This window comes from Artemia sp. Qi Xiang Cuo, chromosome 6 (assembly GCF_049724085.1).
Source record: "Artemia sp. Qi Xiang Cuo chromosome 6, ASM4972408v1, whole genome shotgun sequence".
Lineage (NCBI taxonomy): Eukaryota > Metazoa > Arthropoda > Branchiopoda > Anostraca > Artemiidae > Artemia > Artemia sp. Qi Xiang Cuo.
This window is the reverse complement of record NC_142799.1, coordinates 19,366,103-19,386,814: the sequence shown is the minus strand read 5'-3', so window position 1 is coordinate 19,386,814 and position 20,712 is coordinate 19,366,103. Positions and strand designations below refer to the sequence as shown.

Here is a 20,712-nt window from a genome sequence, read left to right as displayed (position 1 = left end):
ATATATATATATATATATATATATATATATATATATATATATATATATATATATATATATTATATATATTATATGAAAATATAATTATAAAAATACATGTACTATATATACTAAAAATATGTAGCTCGTTCAAATTATTTGATTTATACGTCTAGCCCACATAGCTTTTCCAAGCACAATGAATACTTCTGTAGTTTCTGAATACATTTAGTAGTTTCTATTTCAACAGGGAATTATGTGCAATAATAATAAAATTAATGATTCGATCTATAAAATGTATAATTAAAAGTTTAGTAGCATTATCATTTTGAGTACAAGAAAATACATGTTGGTGCACAGTACTTCACTTCTAGCTGGGGGAGGGCGGGGGGGGGGGGGAGAAGGGAAAGTGCCTTTTTTTATACAGTGAAATATAAAATAAAATGCAAAAACTTGAAATTTTGGAACGAGCACAAGCCCAGAGACGATCTCTTGTGTTCGTGCGTGCAACAGCTCTTTAAAGGTCTGCTGTGCCGGAAGGACCATATTTTTTTAATTTTAAAGGCATTGCTTCTTTAGAAGAAAACCCCGTTTAAACATGATATCTATGCAACTCTTGAGCCTGGGCTGAATGACTAGATTTTCGCGTTTTTTAGAGGTTACTTCTTCATAGAGGTTAGATCCGCTAAAGTGCTTACTTCTGTAGAAGTAAATCACGTTTCAACATGATGTCCATACATGTTGGGAAGCTGAATAACAAGATTTTATTGTTTTTAGAGGTTAATTCCTTGCTAGAATGTAGAGGCGCAACAAAGGCTGCTTCTTTAGAAGAAAACCACAATTCAACATATCTGTACAACTTGAGAAGCTAAAAGACAACATTTTGGTGTTTTTTTTTTGGTCCTTTTGTGTTGTTTCTTTATAAGAAGACTACAGTTCAATACAATATCTATACAAATTAGAAAGCTGAATATCAACATTTTCGTTTTTTTACAGGTTACTTCTTCATAGAGGTTAGAAACGTAAAAGAAGTTGCTTCTATAGAAGAAAATTTCATTTCAATATGATATATATGCATGTTGGGAAGCTGAACAATATTTTTGCAATACCAACCGAAGAAATTGACACATTTAGTCTGTTTCAGTGGAAACTAAAGGACAAAACTGCTTATACTAAATGTGAATATCATAGCCAAATGAGCTTATATGCAAGTGCTTATGGTAAGCTGTATTTTTTTCCAATACCTTATACTCAGCAATATATTTCATCGGTTAAAGCACTAAACTTGTTCGAGCATCGACATGTAAGCTTGGACACAACAAACTCCTTGAGTGAACTATCCCACTTGCACCAACCTCAATAGCTGTTACAACATCTATAATAGTTAAAAATGTCTTACAAGACCCTTAAGTCCCTTATGGTCAGAATTGGTGAGAGCGATAAATATCCCAAAATATGAAATTGTGCCTCTGTAGCACTCCTCCTTCGCAAGGAAAAGAATTCAGCATTTGGCTGTACAGTCCCTATCAGTTGTGCTGATCTACGTTAAGTGTTGAAGATCCGGTGTGCATGTCAGTGTACTATTTTTTTGGTCTGTTCTATTGTTATATTGCTGTTTTTGTCAAAAACCTCTGATCGCCTTTAATTTTGCTAAAAATTGCAACAAAAAACCCGAGCTCGGTTGGCAAGTCGGTTTATAAGACTTCGCGGTATACTATATACGTATACATTGTGATGTGTCGTGTGTAAAAAAGCTTTTTATTAGAGCGTCTGGAACGCGCTAAAGAAATAACTTAAAAACAGTATTATCTGCTGGCTATAACATTGTACACATTTTTATTTTTGATAAAAGGGCTATAAAAACCACTGCTACTACTACTACTCACAACTCACTGCAGCACCAAGCCACCTGAGGCCAACATAGCAGCGCACGCTCCTAATCTACCAATAGCCTCTCTTAAACACCCTCTCAATTAGTTCCAGTTTCCTTTATATCTTTTCTTACGACCTCTTGCACCCATTTAAGGATGACCTGCTCTTCGTTTGGCTCTAGATGGATGGCCCAAAAGAACCATCTTCATCCTTCATTTGCAATATCTCTTCTATCCATCTCAACCTTTCTGTCACTATAGCACTAGAAAGTGGGATAGAACCATATTTTTCGTGCGGCTTACTGTTCGAAATACGGGCAAGTTTCTAATGTTCAAATTTAGCTTAATTATGGATTGTTTACCCTCTTTTAAACCAACATGATGGCCCCTTTTTTAAGTTTTGATTTTTATCGTTTTACAACTGAGTATTTTTTTTCAATTTTTAACGATTTCTCTAGCTTTTTTAAATACTTGACCAACAAATTTTTCTTATCATACATGAATAGGATTGTTTTGTTTTTTGCAGCTTTTTTTCACATTAATTTTAATTTTTGGTAGATATATGAAGTTTAAGCTTTTTAGATTAAGTCTTGCTTTTTATTTAAATCTCTCTATATTATTTTTTCTGAAGTGAAATTTAAGTTTGATAATGTTTTCTTGTTAGAACTATTTCGGGGGGGGGGGGCAAACTGGGTAACCACCCCCCCGTTAGATACATATCCCTGTTGGATATGTAAATTTTATAGACAGTCATTTATTTTGTTTAGGGGGAGGGGTTTAAGAAACGAATTTATACGCCGTCACGATACTTCAAAAGATGACATATGAGCGGGCATGGGTATATGAGCGGGACAGGAGAGCACTTCATGGATCCTTAATCCCAGAGTGGGAGGACATCTACGCCGCAGCTCATTTGCGGGATGATTGGAGACTGTTAACGGACGCCCTGTGTGCCTCTGGAGGTACAGGAGGAGCTAAGGTAAGGTTGTTTTTTGCAACCTTTTTCGCACTGATTTTAATTTTTTGACTGATCTATGAAGTTTAAGCTTTTTATATTAAGTCTTGCTTTTTATTTAAATCTTTCTGCATTATTTTTTCTGAAGATAAATTCAAGTTTGGTAATGTTTTCTTGTGAGAACTATTTTCAAAATAAAGCATTATCATATCACAAGGTATTAGCGTCAAACAATTGTATTAAATAAGTTCAAGTGCCTCTAACAGAGGCTCCACTTATAGTATAGCGACAAATTTACATCTATTTTGAAATACAAAGTTATTTTATCTAAAAATGGTATTATTGTCAAACAGCTGAAGTAATACCCTTTTCACACACAAACCGAATTATAAAATCCCAACCTGAATTTTAAATTTGCCGTTCTGCTGATAATCCAAATTATGAAAATTCTATTTCACTACAACTATGCTAGGAAAGAAGATTGTGGATTTGGATTGTAAATTTTGCCCAGTCGTGAGTTGAGTTTTATAAACTTTCCACAGATTGCGATTGGACAAACCAGTTTTGTAAAGTTTTTAGTTCAACTGATAACTGGCAATCTTTTTAAAAATCCGGTTTATCAGTGACAAACGCCTCTGAGAAGTTCAAATGCCTTTAACAAAAAGGTCCACTGGTAGTGCAGCGGTAATATAATTGACACACAGTAAAATGAAAGAAAAAATACGTAAAGCTATAGGATCTTACATCGTATAATATGACGTTTTTTTAGGATCTCACCTTGAGTTTGCACTCTTATCATTTAACTGTAATAAAAAAACTGACCTCATTCGAAGTACAAAACTAATTGATTCCTGCTCTGGAGAAGAATCGTCAGAGGGGATGTAGGCACCAATGCCCCCTCCACCTCCACGATTAATTGTGGCGTCGCTATCAGGAGCTCTACCATTCAACGACTGAAAAAAGAAACAAATTTACATTTAAACCATATAATTCCTTTTACTGTTTCAATTACCACTTTCCTTTCCTGTAGATTCTGGGTCTTCTGTCAGTCTGAATATTAAATCCTTTTGTATATTGAGGAACAAAATTTGAGTTTACGTTTGTTTTTTTTTGGGGGGGGGGGATGGCACCCATATTTTAATTTATTACCCACCCTCTTAGAGTACGAAGTGACATAACCTGGAACCATATGAGGTCTGTTCGTAAATGAAAACTATGATTTTGAAAAATTTTGAGTTTATGTCTTTTTTTTTGGAGGAGGAAGTGGCAACCATATTTTAATTTAGTACCCACCCTCTTAGAGTACGAAGAGACATCATCTGGATCCATATGAGGTCTGTTTGTAGATGAAAACTATGATTTTGAAAAATTTCCTTTTCGTTGTTTCAAGATTATGAAATTTTTAGAGCAGTACCACATTTTAGTCAGCGATGCCATTTTGAATAGTGAAAATATAAAACAAACTAAATTTGACAAGAATCGCATTATTCCCAAAGGCGGCTACACCTTCAAAGAAAAGCTATCTTTGGAACCTTCAATGGAATTGGGACCTTCATATATAAGGAATTACAATTTTATTTCTAAGATGGCTCTGCGGAACAACTACAGAAGTAAACATAAGTATCCAGAAGATAATTGCATCTCTTTGAATATACAGCCACCAAGATATTTTAACTAAAATAACCTCTAAAATATACTTAAATTTATCTGAACTCGAATATTCAGCTGCCAGGATATTTGAACTCGTCAATTCGTTCAATGGGGTGTTTTTTGGACTTTTATATATAATAAAACTGTCTTATAAATTTTTTCACCCTTCTCCATAGCCCAGTTTTATTTTTTGAAGTAGGTTAGGAGCATTTCTGCAATGAATCTGTCAAGTAATCGTATTTCTCCTTCCCCAGAAATATCCAATTTTTTGTACCTTTCCTATACTTCTCTCAGATAAAAACCCTTTTTGAGGTTAACAAAAAATGGCAGGAATCGGAGGGGGCGAGGGAGCTTAATCCCCAAAGGAGAGCTACACCTTAGGAGAGCTACACCTTCTTAAGCAGTTTTCTTTTCACCCGTTTCTTTTTTTTTTACATTTGGCACCCGCTACTACCAAAAACTACCTAACTGTACATGGAGATATTTTCCATTGAAAATTAAATTCTATTTTTTTCAAAATATTAAATAAAAAAAATTCCATTTTTAATGTCCTTGGTGCTTTAAGAAAATAGACGACATTTAAAAAAGTTAGTGCAATAAAAAAATACCGGGGCTTGTTCTTTAATATCATCCTACATTTTTTGTTGACTGTCTGTCTATAGTGGGTTCCTTATCTGCTTGGGGGATAACCTCCCATGCAGCTGGTCATTATTCACTTGTCAAGAACAGCCAAGTCCTTATCAAACCTATCCATAGATAATTTCCCTGATTTTTAGTTGAAAAACAAAAGGTGACAAAACAACTTCCTTGCCAATCTTCTCATCGCCAAAAGTGTCATTGCAGACAGTGTCATTTTTTTTTAGGGGAAGGGGGGTTAAGAAATGAATTTATACGCCGTCACGATACTTCAAAGATTTTGGAGAAAAATCTGAACAGTCCTATACCGCAATCAGTCAGCCAGCTTGAAGGCAGAAATAGCTCTACCAAACCGATTGACTCTCCGCCAGATTTCTGCAAATTGATACATCCAAAATTTCTTCGCAACTACAACAAAGTAGATAACCAAATAAAACCAAAGATCAAATTGCTGTATAAGCAGCTACGAATTTCAATTGATGAGAAATAATTCGTTAATTCTACACATCGCTAGAGAAGTGTTGGTGTATTTACATCGCATATATCGCTGTGTAGAGAAATGCTGCAACTTTGAGCCTTCAGTGAAACGATCAACCAAGATCTGCAAATTGCAATATGAGCAGCTGCAAACTTCAATTGGTGACAAATAATTTGTTAATTCTACACATCGCTGTAGATGCGTTGCAGTATTTACATTGCATCTAGATCATTTACATATATATACCGCTGTGTAGGGAGCAATGCTGCAACTTTGAGCCTTCTTTATTTTTTTAAACGATCGACCACGATCTACAAATTTCAGTATCAGAGTTGACGAACTTCAGACAGTTATAAATAATTCACTGGCAGTTAATATCAAGGAAATACTACACTAGAGCTAGTAACACTAACATACTAAAACTAAGCATTATAACTCTAACTCTAGAGGGCTAGGCACACGTAGCTGATTTCGGGAACCGATTTCAGCAAGGGTTTATTCCACGTCGAGTGATTCTGATTAATGATGCTAAGAGGCGGGGCTTACTGACGTTTTTTGGTGATTAATCATCAGTAATTACGTTTTAGACAATGAATGCACTAGGGCTTTAGAGCTTAAGGCATGTAATCAATCGTATTTAATGATTATCGTATATTAATCGTAATTAATGATGATTAGTCACCGAAAAACGTCCCTAAGCCTCTTAGCATCATTAATTATAATCACTCGACGTGGAATACACCCTTGCTGAAATCGTTTCCCGAGATCAGCTACGTGTGCCTAGCCCTTAAGACTATATCTAATAAAAAACATTGACATGTACACTTTTTAGAAGAGAAAAAATCAAACCATGTTTTTAAGCCAAAATACTTGTTTCAGGCGTCAATAGATGGCAGATTTACCCAATGTGATATTAAATCACATTCGACGGATATATTTTCAGTCGCATTTTATTCCTTTCAGCAAAATAAAGAAATAAATATTAGGATAATTAAATTAAACCTAATCTACCTAATGCTTCAGACGTTCATTCATAGACAGAGGAATAATAAACATGTGGATATAAAAAGAGAGCTACAGATACACCATGCACCAAAATTTAAACTTTTTTTTCCTTTTCTTCATTTTTCGTTACTTTAGGCATAGGTAAAATACAGTGGTTTAATTGTCAGGAGTTTCCCTGTGCCATAGTCTTAGCCTTAAGACATTACCTGACTACTTCGAACCATTCACGCCAATGGAGCGTTTGTCTTCTTTATTTGTATTTATTTTCACATTGTTCGAGGATTGTTACATATGTTTATTTTGTATGTTCTACAACGGTAGCGTAATTTCGTCAAAATCCTTCTGCAAGTTGGAGCCAATTTTCCCAAATCAAGTGAAAATGACAATGAAAACTGAAAACTGAGTCATATATTACCGTAAAGGCAAAGATATACTAAAGAAAACCTGTTTCTCTGGATACTTGAATTATGACAAGATTTATCTTAATCTTAATTTTGACAAGATTTTTGCAGTAACTAAATTTCAGCTGGGGAGGCGGGGCAAACTGAGGTCAGGAGGGGGGGGGGGTCCAAACGTGGGTCTGCAGGGCGCAGTTGCCTCCCCCTGCACCAAAGCAAATTACGCCCCTGCTTTACAATTACTCACTCCTTTACATCAAATACAAAAAGGGTAACAATTACCTGCATTGCCTTTGCTTCTTCAGAGCCCTTCTTGATAGTGTCGTTGGTAACGTTGGCTCGTCTTTGTGTGTCATATACCTGGAAATTAAATACTGATTTTCAGGGCCCCATGAGATTAAATACTGATTTTCCGGGCACCGTGTATGGAACTCCATTCCAGAGAGCATTCGGGCAGCTGAGAACCTCGCGTTATTTAAAAGTAATTTAAAAAATGTTTATTAGGAAAAGGTTGGTAGTTTTGATTTATTTGTTATTATTATTATTATTCCTATTATTATGGTAGAATGTTAGATATAATTTATTTATTTTTTATTTATTTGGTTAGTTTGATTAATTATTTGTTTTAAAAATTGTAAGTAGCCGCCCCGTCGCATGTGCTTTTTTGTATCTTTTTGGGGCGGTTATTAGTGATTTAGTTGTTATGTTTTGTTTGTAAATAAAGAAATTTAAATGAAAATTAAAAAAAATAATTAAAAGCTGCCACTAAATGAGCCGATTATCTGTTAACATTGCCAATTACAGCTAGACAATAAGCCCCAAAACCCCTCCAGAGCATATTTATTTTAGCTTCTATTGGAAAATACAGAATTGGCTAAAATATGCAGACAACAATAATCACTAAACATGAATGGGGCATATTTGTGCATTCAAAACATTTTTCATCATTTACAGAATTCTATAAACCAACAATTATTTCATAGCAAAATCCAGATCAACGAAAAAATTAATATAACTATAGCTGCCAAACTTATTCCAAAAAATAAATAACTTAATCCCTTCCCTCCCCGATAAACACAATTGTTATACTATTTATTATCTAAAAGACTATTTCCTGAAATGAAATGCTATTTTGCATGACACTGTATGAGGGTACGTAAATAGCCTCCCTTAAATTTATTTCCTATTTCTCAGAGCGTTTCTGAAAGTCTAGTTTACCTATTTCGATAGTATAGGGGTGTGTTTAAAACTTCGTCTATACAAAAAAAATGTTTTGATATTTATTTATTTTTTAACAGCATTTATTTGTTGAATTACTTGGGAGTAAAAGAAGCAATAATTTTCATAGTTGCCCCGATAATGGCAATGATGTAAATAATCATCCCAGTGCTTCATCGGAAACTAACAAAGCAGATTTACATTTTAAATACCAAAAGAAAAGGTGAGAGACTCCAATCTAAACACATAAATATAGTATTTTAACTATTATGAGTATAGTAGCTTTTCTTGTTGTCCAAAAAGATTCCAAAATTAGTGTTAACGTTTCTCTATTGACCAATTCATTCCTATATTTAAATTTTTGTCTCTAAAATAATGACGTAGCATTTCTTTAATCAATGCTAAGATAGATTAGAATTACAAAGAATAAAAAGAAATTAAATAAACATGATGAACAGGTGTACGTGTAACTGAATCCCTTTAAAAAACCCTCGTCAAACTAATCTCTCATTAAACTAAACACCAGTACGATTAATCACTCAAATAACTCAAGCCCATTAAGTCTAGTGGGGGGGGTATTTTATTATTGATAGTTTTTTCAAATTAAAATACAAAAAAATGATATTGTTCAATTACAATACCCAAAAAGCTATATCAAAAATCAGGGAGTGGATCTAGGTGGCGGAAGGGGGCAAATGCAACCCCCTGACCGAGCTTTCTCAATTGACACCACCATTGACTATATTTATTTACTTTAGAAAAAAAATTTCGTCCAAAAAAGTGTCTATTCAATGAGAATAGCACTCTAACGTATGCTAGAATTTAGTCTTTAATCAATTTTTTAAAGTTATCAGTTAAAGTTTTTTAAAGTTACCTCATTTAACTCAACCTAACCTAAGGTTTGTTGTTGAGTTAAACAGGAGCTGAGTTGCACGAAGGTTCAGTTTAATTTGTTAATTTGCACGGGGCTCAGTTAAGCACGGGTTCAGCTGCACAGGAGTCCTGCGAATACTTGCACTGATTTAATAACTCCTGCTGGGTTATTTTGCATCTTCGCCCCCCCCCCCCCGAATAAAATCTTCAGTAAAGGCTTGACATAATTTATGAGAACAAAGCCATGGTGAAGTTGGTTAAGCCACTACTTAATAGATGGTGTAGTGTCTAAAATAATGAGGACCATTAAAACTAGCCCTTACTCTTTAAACAGAACAAAATCCCTCAATATACTCCTTCTAGGTATTCTAAGACTAATTCTTTCCTTACTGTCAGAGGCAAAAACACTTCCCAGCAGGAGATAGTAATTTTCCGCCCCAATATATAGTTTTGTAATCCTCATTATAAACTTAAGTGACAAAACAAAACAACAACTAAACTCTTATTAGATTTAAATACTAATTCTAGACTTTCATACCATAGACTAGTTAGTTTCAATATTTAACGAATTTTTACCCCAATGTTAACGTAAGTCTGTGATTTTCCTTTTTTGGGAAGGGTGGGGGATGATTACGTCCTAGCTTGATCCCAAGTTTTTGGAGCTGGTGTCTGGCAACTACAACACAAGCTCATGTTTGAACCATAAAATTCCTCTGCAAATGTTTGCAAAAAGTTATGTTTGATTATGGAAAAAGTAAATTTTAGCTCTTTATTATTTATTCTTTACATTACTTATCTAACTTTTCTGTTTATTACACAAGTTCAGTACTGAAAAGCAACGCTAGATGACAGATACGTTTTCTTTTTTATTCCATTTCACCTTCGTACTGCGGATATTTTTTTTTTTTTATTCAAAAAGTGGTCTAAATTACAATTTTACAATACTACATTTTACTTTCTACAAATTTTACATTTGACAACTTATTTTATTACGTTTGTAATTAGATTTAATAGCATTTTATTTTATTAGAAAAGCTGTAAAATTTTTAATTACCTCTTGTTCATCATCAGTTGAATCTTCATCTGATGACCAGACCCAATTTCCAGCTTCTGTACGGTGAAGCCTGCCACTGTGGGGATTTCGACCACTAACTTTGGCTTTCTGTGACCTCAACTCTAAACCAGGACTATTTGACAGAAGAGTTTCTTGAAGGAATTTCTTGTCCCTGGCCTTCTTGAAGAAAGGATGCTTGAGCAGCTCAGTGGCAGTTGGTCTATAAATAAAACAGTATTTTTATGCTGTCAATACTATACTCACAGCCGAGGATGATTCTTCTATTTCTTTACCATCGAAACACCGAAGGGAGATTTTCAGCCCTTTCCGTATTGTCCCTCGTTCGCTGCTTAACTTCAAGATAAAAAAAAAAAAAAAAAAATCGATCCTTATATTAGGCAGAAAATAATTAAATATTAAGACTAATTTACTTTTTGGTATTTGAATAAGTTCACTTTGCTCCTTTTTTATTTTTTTAATGACCCATTTAACATACTTGTTTTAAATTTTTTGACATGTTATGGCATATATACACATTATCTTACTACCGGAGAAAAAATAACAGTAATTTTTATTACTCAAAACTGTGACACCAAACCTCAATAAAAGATCAAACTCTCTGTTATTTCAGGAGCCTTCAGGAGCCTGTTACCTACAAATAATTTTCGATTGCATTATTATTAACATAACTCAGAATTCCGATGTTTTTGGGTAGCTCTGAACCATTTTGCATAACCGCATTTAGTCCAGAGTTAGGAGAAATGATTCAAGAGCAAAGATCAATTCAGCAAAGCATCTGATTGATTATTAGATCCAAGTTATGCCCATTTTAGGAAACAGTCGATCCCAAAACCATTAACAACAAAGGTTTAGCTGACATTCAGATTTAGATAAACCCCAAACAGAGTTCAATTGATTTGAAATTTGTAAAAGGCGCTCAAACAGCATTGGAAACTCATGAGTGGGAACTCCCGTCAGTATCGAAAAAAAGCCATCGCCATCTAGCGATTGACGGCTTTGTTGTCTTTTTGCCGTATTTGTTGGCCTTTGTCTTTGTATGTACTTCAAAACGCAGGGGAAAGCAAATAAATCCAAAGTCTGTCTATAGCACACCTAATATCATAATAACTTACAGAGAAATTTCAGCTTTAATCGTATTAGATTGCGGATTAATCTTATTTTTAGATTGCGGATTAATCTTATCAAAAATACCAATTCTTTGAAAATTTATACTTTTTTAAATGAAGTCGCCAGACGCTACACCATAATTGGCGCAAATAGTTTTTAAATTCCATCCTCCCACGTTAAATCGTCGAAGAACCGAATCTATAAGTTTCCTATTCTCTTCGCGTTGACCAATAAGATTATTAAATCGCCGAAGATCCGAATCTATAAGTTTCCTATTCTCTTCGGGTTGACCAATAATATTATTTTTATACATGGTTTTGATTGATTGTCTAGTTTTTGAGCGGACCATTTTGATTAGTTTCCATCTTACAAATCAAGATATTAAAAAAAAGGCATTATTGGCTTGTTTCATGTTTTGATTGATAGTAGAACCTGATCGCTAGCATCAGGTCATTCTGGGATTTAAGGCTAGTACTCCCAGTAAAACATCAAATTTTGCGACAAGCCAGCAACTGTAACTTTCACCACGAGGACAAGATATTAATATACCATTGGATTAATTAATTTCAGACCACTGAGTCAAAAGTAGAATATTACCTACTTTCCAAAGAGAAAGATCTAACTTACCTAAAAATGAAAAAAAAAATTCAAAGATTTGTATCCTATCTTTTTTATAAAAAAAAGCACAGCAGATTTAGAAAATTAATTTGGGAGATGAATCAAATTGAATTTCAGTAATCACTGATAGTAATACCGCCACCTTTCGTTGAAACATTAAAAGTATGGGACTGCACAGGGAGCCTAAACCTTAAATGGCCTGTATCTAAACCTGTTTAAAAGTTCATAGTAAATGAAACTTAGCCTCAATGGGGTTTACTCCAATACAACCATATGAATTTATAAATAGCACACTTTTGCGGACGAAAAACCATAGACTACTTATACACAGCTCTTAGATTGTCGCAATATTAACAGACGAATAGCAAGTATCCTTGAACAGTATGGGAATGATTTATGAGAAATGATCTAACAGATGTGGACGGCGTTATGCTGCATTTAATTTAGCAGTCTCATTATAATTTTTACAAACCTCTCAAACTGACCGCGCCCTATCTTTTGCAATTGTATTGCTAAATTAGTCTGATTTTAATTAGCCACTTTATCTAATTTAGTTATCTTCTTAAGGTAATTTTCTCCTTTTTGCAAAAGCAGACTCAAATATTTTAACATATAAGGGCACAGAGCACGGTATGCACAATAATATTAACTGTTAAGTAGTTCAGCTCCCTCCCCTGGAAGGGCAAAAATATCAATAAAGGACAAAAAATCATTTTCGAAAAAAATAGATAAAAGAAACTTTTTGAGGGTATAAATACCTGATTTATTTGTAATACTGACTAGATTATTCCAACACCTGTCAATTGTCGTTGACAATGAAGAGAGACCTATCTTCTTCAAGTTTGGCTGTTAGTTTATTGCATATTTCAAGTTTCATCAAATTATGCTTACTACCAACGTCACCCTCTACTTTAATAAATATACTCGTAAAATTTCTAAAATTACAATATGATTAGAAATGTTGGACCTTTTATTTGAAATATCGCACCCCTAAAATTTCTCCGCCCGGGGCAAGGGCTCCCCTCCTAAACCGCCTCTGACTATACTGTAACCTATAAAAAAAAAAAACAAACAAACAAAAAAAATTATTTTTAAAGGCAGTTCACCAACATAATATTTTGGCAACGCTGGCAATTCTGGCAACACTGGGACCAGATATTGTTTCAATAGTTTACAAAAAATGAGAAAAGACTTCCATTCAAAAGTGACTCGGTATGAAAAATATGACAAAAAAGCGAAAAGGTAACTCCACAGGAGCCCTGACATATATCTACATAAATTACAATTGTTACCTATTCTTCGGATCCTTTTGGAGAGCATCAGATATCATTTTTCTAAATTTACTACCATAGTTCTTATACTGGTCTCTGTCTGTAGCCCCAGTATAAATCGAAATTCTTGAAAATAAAAAATACTGACTAATTATCAATTACAGAAGATCCTACTGCATTGCAGACTGATTGTATCAAATATGACGAATCCATATCAAGGATTTATATTAACTAATTATTACTTTCAGAATAATTCAGATTTGGTTTTGATCAAATATCCTATATTCTTTTATTTTTGTTACCTTTTTAATGAGCTTTGAAATTGCTTGAAATAAATTATGAACATTATCCCACGTTAAATCGTCAAGGGTCCGACTATAATCACTATTTGATTCTCTTTAGGGTGACAAATAGCATTTTTTCGGCTCTTAAGGTTAATGTTCTCAGTAAAACATGCAATTTCGTGACAAGCCAACAGGTGTAACTTGCATCGAAAGGAAAATATATCTATACCAATGGATTAATTGATTTCCGATAATTGAGCCCGAATTATGATACTAACTGGGGTCTCCTATCAGAATGATCTAAACATCCTTAAAAAATAAAAATAATTTCTTTTCTATAACAATATTTCCAAATATATGTTACTGTGAATGTCCGAAATACCTTTTTTTCTTCTTGGATTTAGTCAGCGTTGCCAATCAACATTTTCAGTTTTATGCAAGGTTTGATAATGACAGGTTAGGTTTGGGCTAGGTTAGGTTAAGTTAGGTTTTTAACCCATTTTTGGTATTCATAATCTAATATAACCTAATCTAACCTAAGAATTCAATTTGATAGATAGATCAAGCTGAATTTCAGCTATCAAATGATAGCAAAATTGTCTTCTATCACTGAAACATTAAAAGTAGGATCGCAGGAAAATATAATACCAAAGATTTGCACAGAAAACATAAACTTTAAATGGCCTGAACTTCAACCCGTGTAAACTTTCATAATGAATGAGCCTTAACGTCAATTGAATTTACTAATTTACTCCAACACAACTACGCAAATGTAAGATCATACTGTTCTATGGACGAAAAGCCACAGACTACTAAACACAGCTCTTTGGTTGTCCAAATACAGACAAACGAATACGGTAGCAGGGTATCCTTGAACAAGGTGCGAAGGGTTTATGAGAAATGGTTGAACGAAAGCGGAAATTTATTAATTTAGAACAAACTACTTAGTAGTAAAGTCGAAAGAAATGCGCAGTTTTGTGGATCTCAGGCATCTTTATGCTTTGATTCATTTTTAACAGTATTAGTATATATTTAGTATATTACTATATATAGTATTTAGTATATTACTATATATTTAGGAATTACGTAACTGCTTAGATGCAAAACTCGGAATTTTAAATTTATTTTCAAAATGGTTAAACCCTGCTTAAGCATCGACGTGTTCAATCCACGTATATTGGTCCAAAATTACCTATTCTTCGGATCCTTTTGGAGAGCATCAGATATCATTTTTCTGAATTTACTACCATAGTTCTTATACTGGTCTCTCTCTGTAGCCCCAGTATCAATGGAAGGAGGTTCGTTTTGGAGGGTTAGCATGAGAACTTTCATGGGCGGAAAGCGATGGTAAGGGGCAGTACCTGTAGCCAGTTCAATTGCAGTTATACCAAAAGACCAGATGTCTGCTTTGAAATCATAGCCAGTTACCTGAAACAATTCAAGTTGTAAATCATATAATAGCTGGGCCTACCTAGCTTCAGGAAAGTGTATAAAACCTACAAAAATCAGAGTTTTCCTGCCGTTTTTTATTTATTTATTTTTGTATTCAAAAATTTTAATTATAAACATTTGTTTTATTTCGATTTAACATCCGTGTTCAAATATGTTGATTTTTCTTTTTTTTTTTTTTTAGAGGATGTGGCTCCACGACTGGAAAACCGCAGAAGATTGGTAACATGAAAATACATAAGAGATTATAGGGAAATTTTTTAGAAATTTCAAACATCTAGGCGAGTGACCACAAAATCGAAAAACCACAAAGAAACAACGTGGATTAGATGGAAAATAAATAACAAAAACAAAAGTAATCATCTTGAGATCATTTTTAGAACGGAGGGAGGGGCAGAGCACTACCAGAAGTTTGAAGTTGGAATGGTCTGTGCATAGCTCATCACTGTTTTTTGCTGCACTTTGTGCAACTCAGAATTTTTTCTAATAAATCATGACAGGGAGAAAGCACTAATAACCATATATACTGCTGTTGTCTCTCTGATGAGTTCTGATAGATAACCCATTTTGCCTTTTTAAAATGGCAAGTTCTTCTTTATGGGTATTATATATTCCTTTTATTCAAAATTTGCAATTATGAATTACGACACTGCCCGCCCTTGGCTATTCTGGTAATATTATGATGGTTTTTGGCTATTTTTTTCCTGCTCCTGAAGAATTTATATAAAGATGTACCCCAGTTCAATAGCATCTTTGCACTGGTATTAGTTCACTCCCCCTCCTGATTTTTCTTTTACTCAAAACTAGTTTTTCACTAGTTTGCTAATTTCCTTTTTCCTTTCTTGTTTCTAACATCTCTTTTGACATCTTTTCATTTTCTTTTTTTTCGTAAAATCCTGACGATTCTAATAGCAATACTCATTCACCATGAGATTTTAATACCAAGAATTAGCTAGCACTAGTATAATCCAGTCACAATTCTTCGTAGAATTTTCCATCCAATCAGAAAATTCCCCAAAATATTCAATTGAATTTAATTAGCGTAAGCTAAATCCTAGTATTAGTATAATCTAATTCTGAGTAAGCAAAGTAAGAATATTGAAAATACTCATTTGCCGAGAAAAAACAAATCTCCACTAAAGGCCAGGATTCCCCTTAACCGACCCCTTTGATCCCTTGTCAGATACATTTTTGGTTCAACTTGATAGTTTACTACAGCAGACATTGCCTCCATTTATACTAGACTGTACAGCCAACATTCCAGGGACACATTTTTTTTCTTTAATTGCTGTCCCCATAACGAAAGGGCAGTCTAAATTTGACTGCCTTTTTGTGATTCACACATTTTCATTAAAATAAAATTATTGATTAAAATAAAAGAAAGGACGCAAGAGGCACTACAATTCGACTTAAATCATTTGATCAAGTTGAGTATAAACTGATAGAATTCAGAGCTATGGCACTTTTCGTGATATAAATGTTGTCTTAGAAAATGAAATTTTATAATTTTACGGGGGAGGGTAAATAAGGTATCAATATTTACGCCGGAGTATTTTTTTTTTTAATATTTTATGAAAAAACTTAAGCTTGGTTGTGAGAGGGGTTAAACTTCATTTTGGCAGACTTCCAAACAAAATATCTTCCTGTCGAGTTCCTGTCGCCCAACAAAAATGTCTTTGTGTGGAGGCTTTGCTGCTGTTTCTGATCAGAGTTCAGAAAATTATTTTTTTCAGCCAGAGAAATCGTTCAGAAATAAATATAAGTTTTGCATACAGTACAATTTAATACATAATGCCAATAGCATTTGCAATTCGTATTCTTTTTAAAGATTCTTTTTTCAATGAAATTTTTGAAGACTTTAGAAATTTCATATTGAATCAGAGAAACAAGCCATAATTCACATGACAAAATCACATCGATACTTTGAATTACAAAATTTCCTGACAAAAGTTTGTTTAATAATGGGCTAAAATAATAAAAAAAAAATAATAAAAAAAGAATAAACAGCATTCTTCCCCGGTAGTTACTTCAGCCGAGCCTTTTTTCAGAAGTCTCTAAATTCTATCTTCTGTCATATTTTAGTATTATAATAAACTAAAGTAAAAAAGAAAGTCATGTTCTAAAAAGCATTTTCCCCAGCAGCTACTTTAGCAAAACTTCTATAAAAACTCCTGTAGGTTGCGTCTTGTGTTAGACCTTAGCTTTATAATAGGCTAAGTAAAAAAAAATTACTTTAAAAAAAACATTTTCCCCAGTAGCAGAAACTTCTGTAAGAATTCTTTGTAAGTTCTGTCTTGTGTCAGAACTTACAAAGATACAATAATAGGATTTATAGTAAGCTAGAGTAAAAATACATCATTAAAAACCATTTTTTCGGTAGCTTCCTCTATAGAACGTATAAAAATTAATATCAGCAGAAATGATGCCATAAGCGATGGAGATAGGTCCTGACCAAGGTCGTATCAAGGGTAAGGGTTTCGGGGTTTGACCCCCCCCCCGAAATGGCTGTACGACTCGTAAAAACGTAAAAAAATGAATATAAAATTTTTTATGTGTTTTTTTGTGTATCCCCCCCCCCCCGAAAAAAATCCTTTTGTAAAACCCCTCCCGAAAAAAATCCTTTTGTAAAACCCCTCCCGAAAAAAATCCTGGATACGGCCCTGGTCATAACAATAAGATTTTTGTAAAAAAAAGAGTAGCTGAATAATATGGCTTCAGCTTGGTAGGAGCCTCGATGAATTGCTAATGGTAATAGTATGTGTAATTTGGAAAGGCTGGATTAATCTCAATATGATTTTGATCACCGTTTTATTTATACAAGTAAATTAATTAAAAAGCACTGTAAGCGGTTGTTTGGCTCAAGGAGCTTAGCCTGTAGGGGTGTAACTTTTTTTCAACACAGCTAAAACTTTTTAGCTAAACATGACAGAATGTGATAATGGTAATAAGCTTACCTAAGCTATGGATGTCAGGTATTGTGTTATCTTGGAACGATAATTTTGACAGGACCTGTGCCTGTCATCATCAGGTTCAAATTCAAGACTCTTGCCAGAATATAAAATCACTAAATAAAATAAAACTAAAATCACTGAACAGCACTAATAATAAGTTGAACCTGGAATTATTGTTGTAATAGCCTATGGCCTGGATTTTGGTAGAGGCATTGATGGCCGCTATCCTAGTAGATCTCAAAAAGGTTGGGTCTATAGAAGTAGGGTGGAGTTTTTTGCGAGTTCTTATCCTATGGGTAATGGGTTCCCAAATTTCACTGATGCGGAACTCTCCATTGTCTTTATTAATGGCTGGTTTGGTTTTAGCAATTTCCAGAGCTTCTCTAATTTTCTTGTTTAAGAGTTGTGGAACAATAGCAATAAGTTGAGCCTGGTCAAAATTAACGGAGTGAGAAGGGTTTTCAAAAATATGATGGGCCAGTGCAGAAAAAGTATCTTCCTCCTTAAGCTTTGTCTTTTTAAGGCAGGCATCAATGGAATCAGCATGTTCTTTTAATCGGTGATGTAGAGATCTCATGGTACAACCTATATAGGTATCACCACAACTGCAAGGAATCTCATATACTCCTGGTGGATCTGAAGTGATCTTATCTTTATCTTATCTGAAGTGATCTCAAGAAAGATACCAACATCATAATTACCAAAGCTGATAAAGGTAATACAATAGTAATCCTCAATGAGACCGAGTACGTCAGCAAATCATTAAACCTCCTGAATAACAACAAAGTATATAAAAAAGTTAATGTCAATGCTGTAAAGGTTGATTATGATAATGTAAAAAAAAGCTTTGGATAGTCTTAGTCTCACAAATAGGATTAATGATCAACTTTATCAGAAACTTATTCCTGTCAGACCGGTCAGTCCTAGATTTTATGGTGCACCCAAAATTCACAAACCAGATATTCCCCTTAGACCTACTGTTTCAACAATAGGTTCAGCTACACAAAAGTTGGAAAGGTATTTGGCTGGTATTTTAAGATCCATAACTCTTAGCAGCCAACACACAATAAGAAATACCAAAGAAGCAGTTGAAACGCTAAATAGCATCAACATCTTGGAGAATACCACAATATGCAGTTTCGATGTTGTATCTCTGTTTACTATCATTCCCTTGGCCCGATTTATAACAGCTTTAACATCTGCTTTGGAAAATGATGATTCCTGGAAAGAACTGACCAGCTTAGACTCGACAGACATCATTATTCTTACGACTTTATGTCTGAACAATGCTTACTTCAGTTTCAGGCATCAAACCTACAAGCAGAAGTGGGGCATACCAATGGGATCAGCCTTGGCACCAGTTCTTAGTGAGGTGTTTCTACAATATATCGAAAATAATATCTTCAAGCAGGACTTCAATGATCTCCAACTCTACATGAGATATGCAGATGATTGCTCAATAATTTGGAATGGGACAGAAGACAAATTAAGATCCTTTCTCATTACTTTTAACCAGCAGGATCCAGATATAAAGTTCACCATTGAACTTGAAAATAACCACAGTTTACCCTTCTTAGATGTTCTCATTACCAAACGGAAAACTAGGTTTGACTTGAGTGTATATAGAAAGCCAACTCATAGTGATAGATATCTGAGATATGACTCTTATAACCACCCAATAATTAAACATTCTGTAGTCTATTTGCTGGTTGATAGAGCATTTTTAGTGTCGTCCTCTGATTTGGAGCTGAAGACTGAATTTGATCATTTATCTTATAGGCAATGGCTACCCCCAGCAAGTCATTCATAAGTCTATCTCCAGGAGAAAGAGTCGCACAAAAACCAAGAGCTTCCCTAAGAGTGACGAAGATGAATCCTTTTTGTCATTGGCTTATATTAAGGGGATTACTGACATTTTAAGCTCCAAACTCACTAAGCTAGGATTTAAGGTGTTTTTTCCTTCTGGAACGACCGTTTCCTCCTTCTTAAACAAAGGTAAAGATAAGATCACTTCAGATCCACCAGGAGTATATGAGATTGCTTGCAGTTGTGGTGATACCTATATAGGTCGTACCATGAGATCTCTACATCACCGATTAAAAGAACATGCTGATTCCATTGATGCCTGCCTTAAAAAGACAAATCTTAAGGAGGAAGATACTTGTTCTGCACTGGCCCATCATATTTTTGAAAACCCTTCTCACTCCGTTGATTTTGACCAGGCTCAACTTATTGTTATTGTTCCACAACTCTTAAAGCAGAAAATCAGAGAAGCTCTGGAAATTGCTAAAAACAAACCAGCCATTAATAAAGACAATGGAAAGTTCCGCATCAGCGAAATTTGGGAACCCATTACCCATAGGCTAAAAACTCGCAAAAAACTCCACCCTACTTCTATAGACCCAACCTTTTTGAGATCTACTAGGATAGCGGCCATCAATGCCTCTACCAAAATCCAGGCCATATTACAACAATAATTCCAGGTTCGGCTTATTATTAGTTTTGTTGAGTGATTTTAGTTTTATTTTATTTAGTGATTTTATATTCTGGTAAGAGTCTTGAATTTGAACCTGATGATGACAGGCAAAAGTCCTGTGGAAATTATCGTTCCAAGTTAACACAATGCCTGACATTCATAGCTTAGGTAAGCTTATAACCATTATCATGTACAAGAGTCAGGTTTGCCTCAGAGAATATATATGACAGAATGTGTAATAAATAAAAAGCAGAACAACAAGAAAAAGGAAAACAACAAGAAAAAGGAAAAAAACAACAATACAACAAGAAAAAGGGAAAACACAACGAAGGAGAATCAATGAAAAGAAAAGTGATTGACCTTCTTTCGTAGTTGTTCCTTCGGTATTTACGTATATGTGCATCTTCAAGAACAAATG

At 34.2% G+C, this 20,712-nt stretch overlaps 1 protein-coding gene across 3 annotated transcripts in view; it reads right to left on the bottom strand.

Annotated features, from left to right (window-relative positions):
• fray (oxidative stress responsive kinase frayed) overlaps positions 1-20,712 on the bottom strand; it is a 105,960-nt gene that overhangs the window by 13,971 nt on the left and 71,277 nt on the right. For 2 of the 3 annotated variants that reach the window (XM_089090524.1, XM_089090522.1), the window contains exons 6-9: positions 14,611-14,846; positions 10,118-10,337; positions 7,255-7,332; positions 3,628-3,758 (exon numbers count right to left, since the gene is read on the bottom strand). In XM_089090524.1, coding sequence (XP_088946650.1) covers positions 3,628-3,758; positions 7,255-7,332; positions 10,118-10,337; positions 14,611-14,846 — 665 coding nt within the window. Of the gene's footprint in view, positions 1-3,627; positions 3,759-7,254; positions 7,333-10,117; positions 10,338-13,155; positions 13,194-14,610; positions 14,847-20,712 lie in introns of all 3 variants that reach the window. The other variant, XM_089090523.1, reaches the window with a different exon arrangement.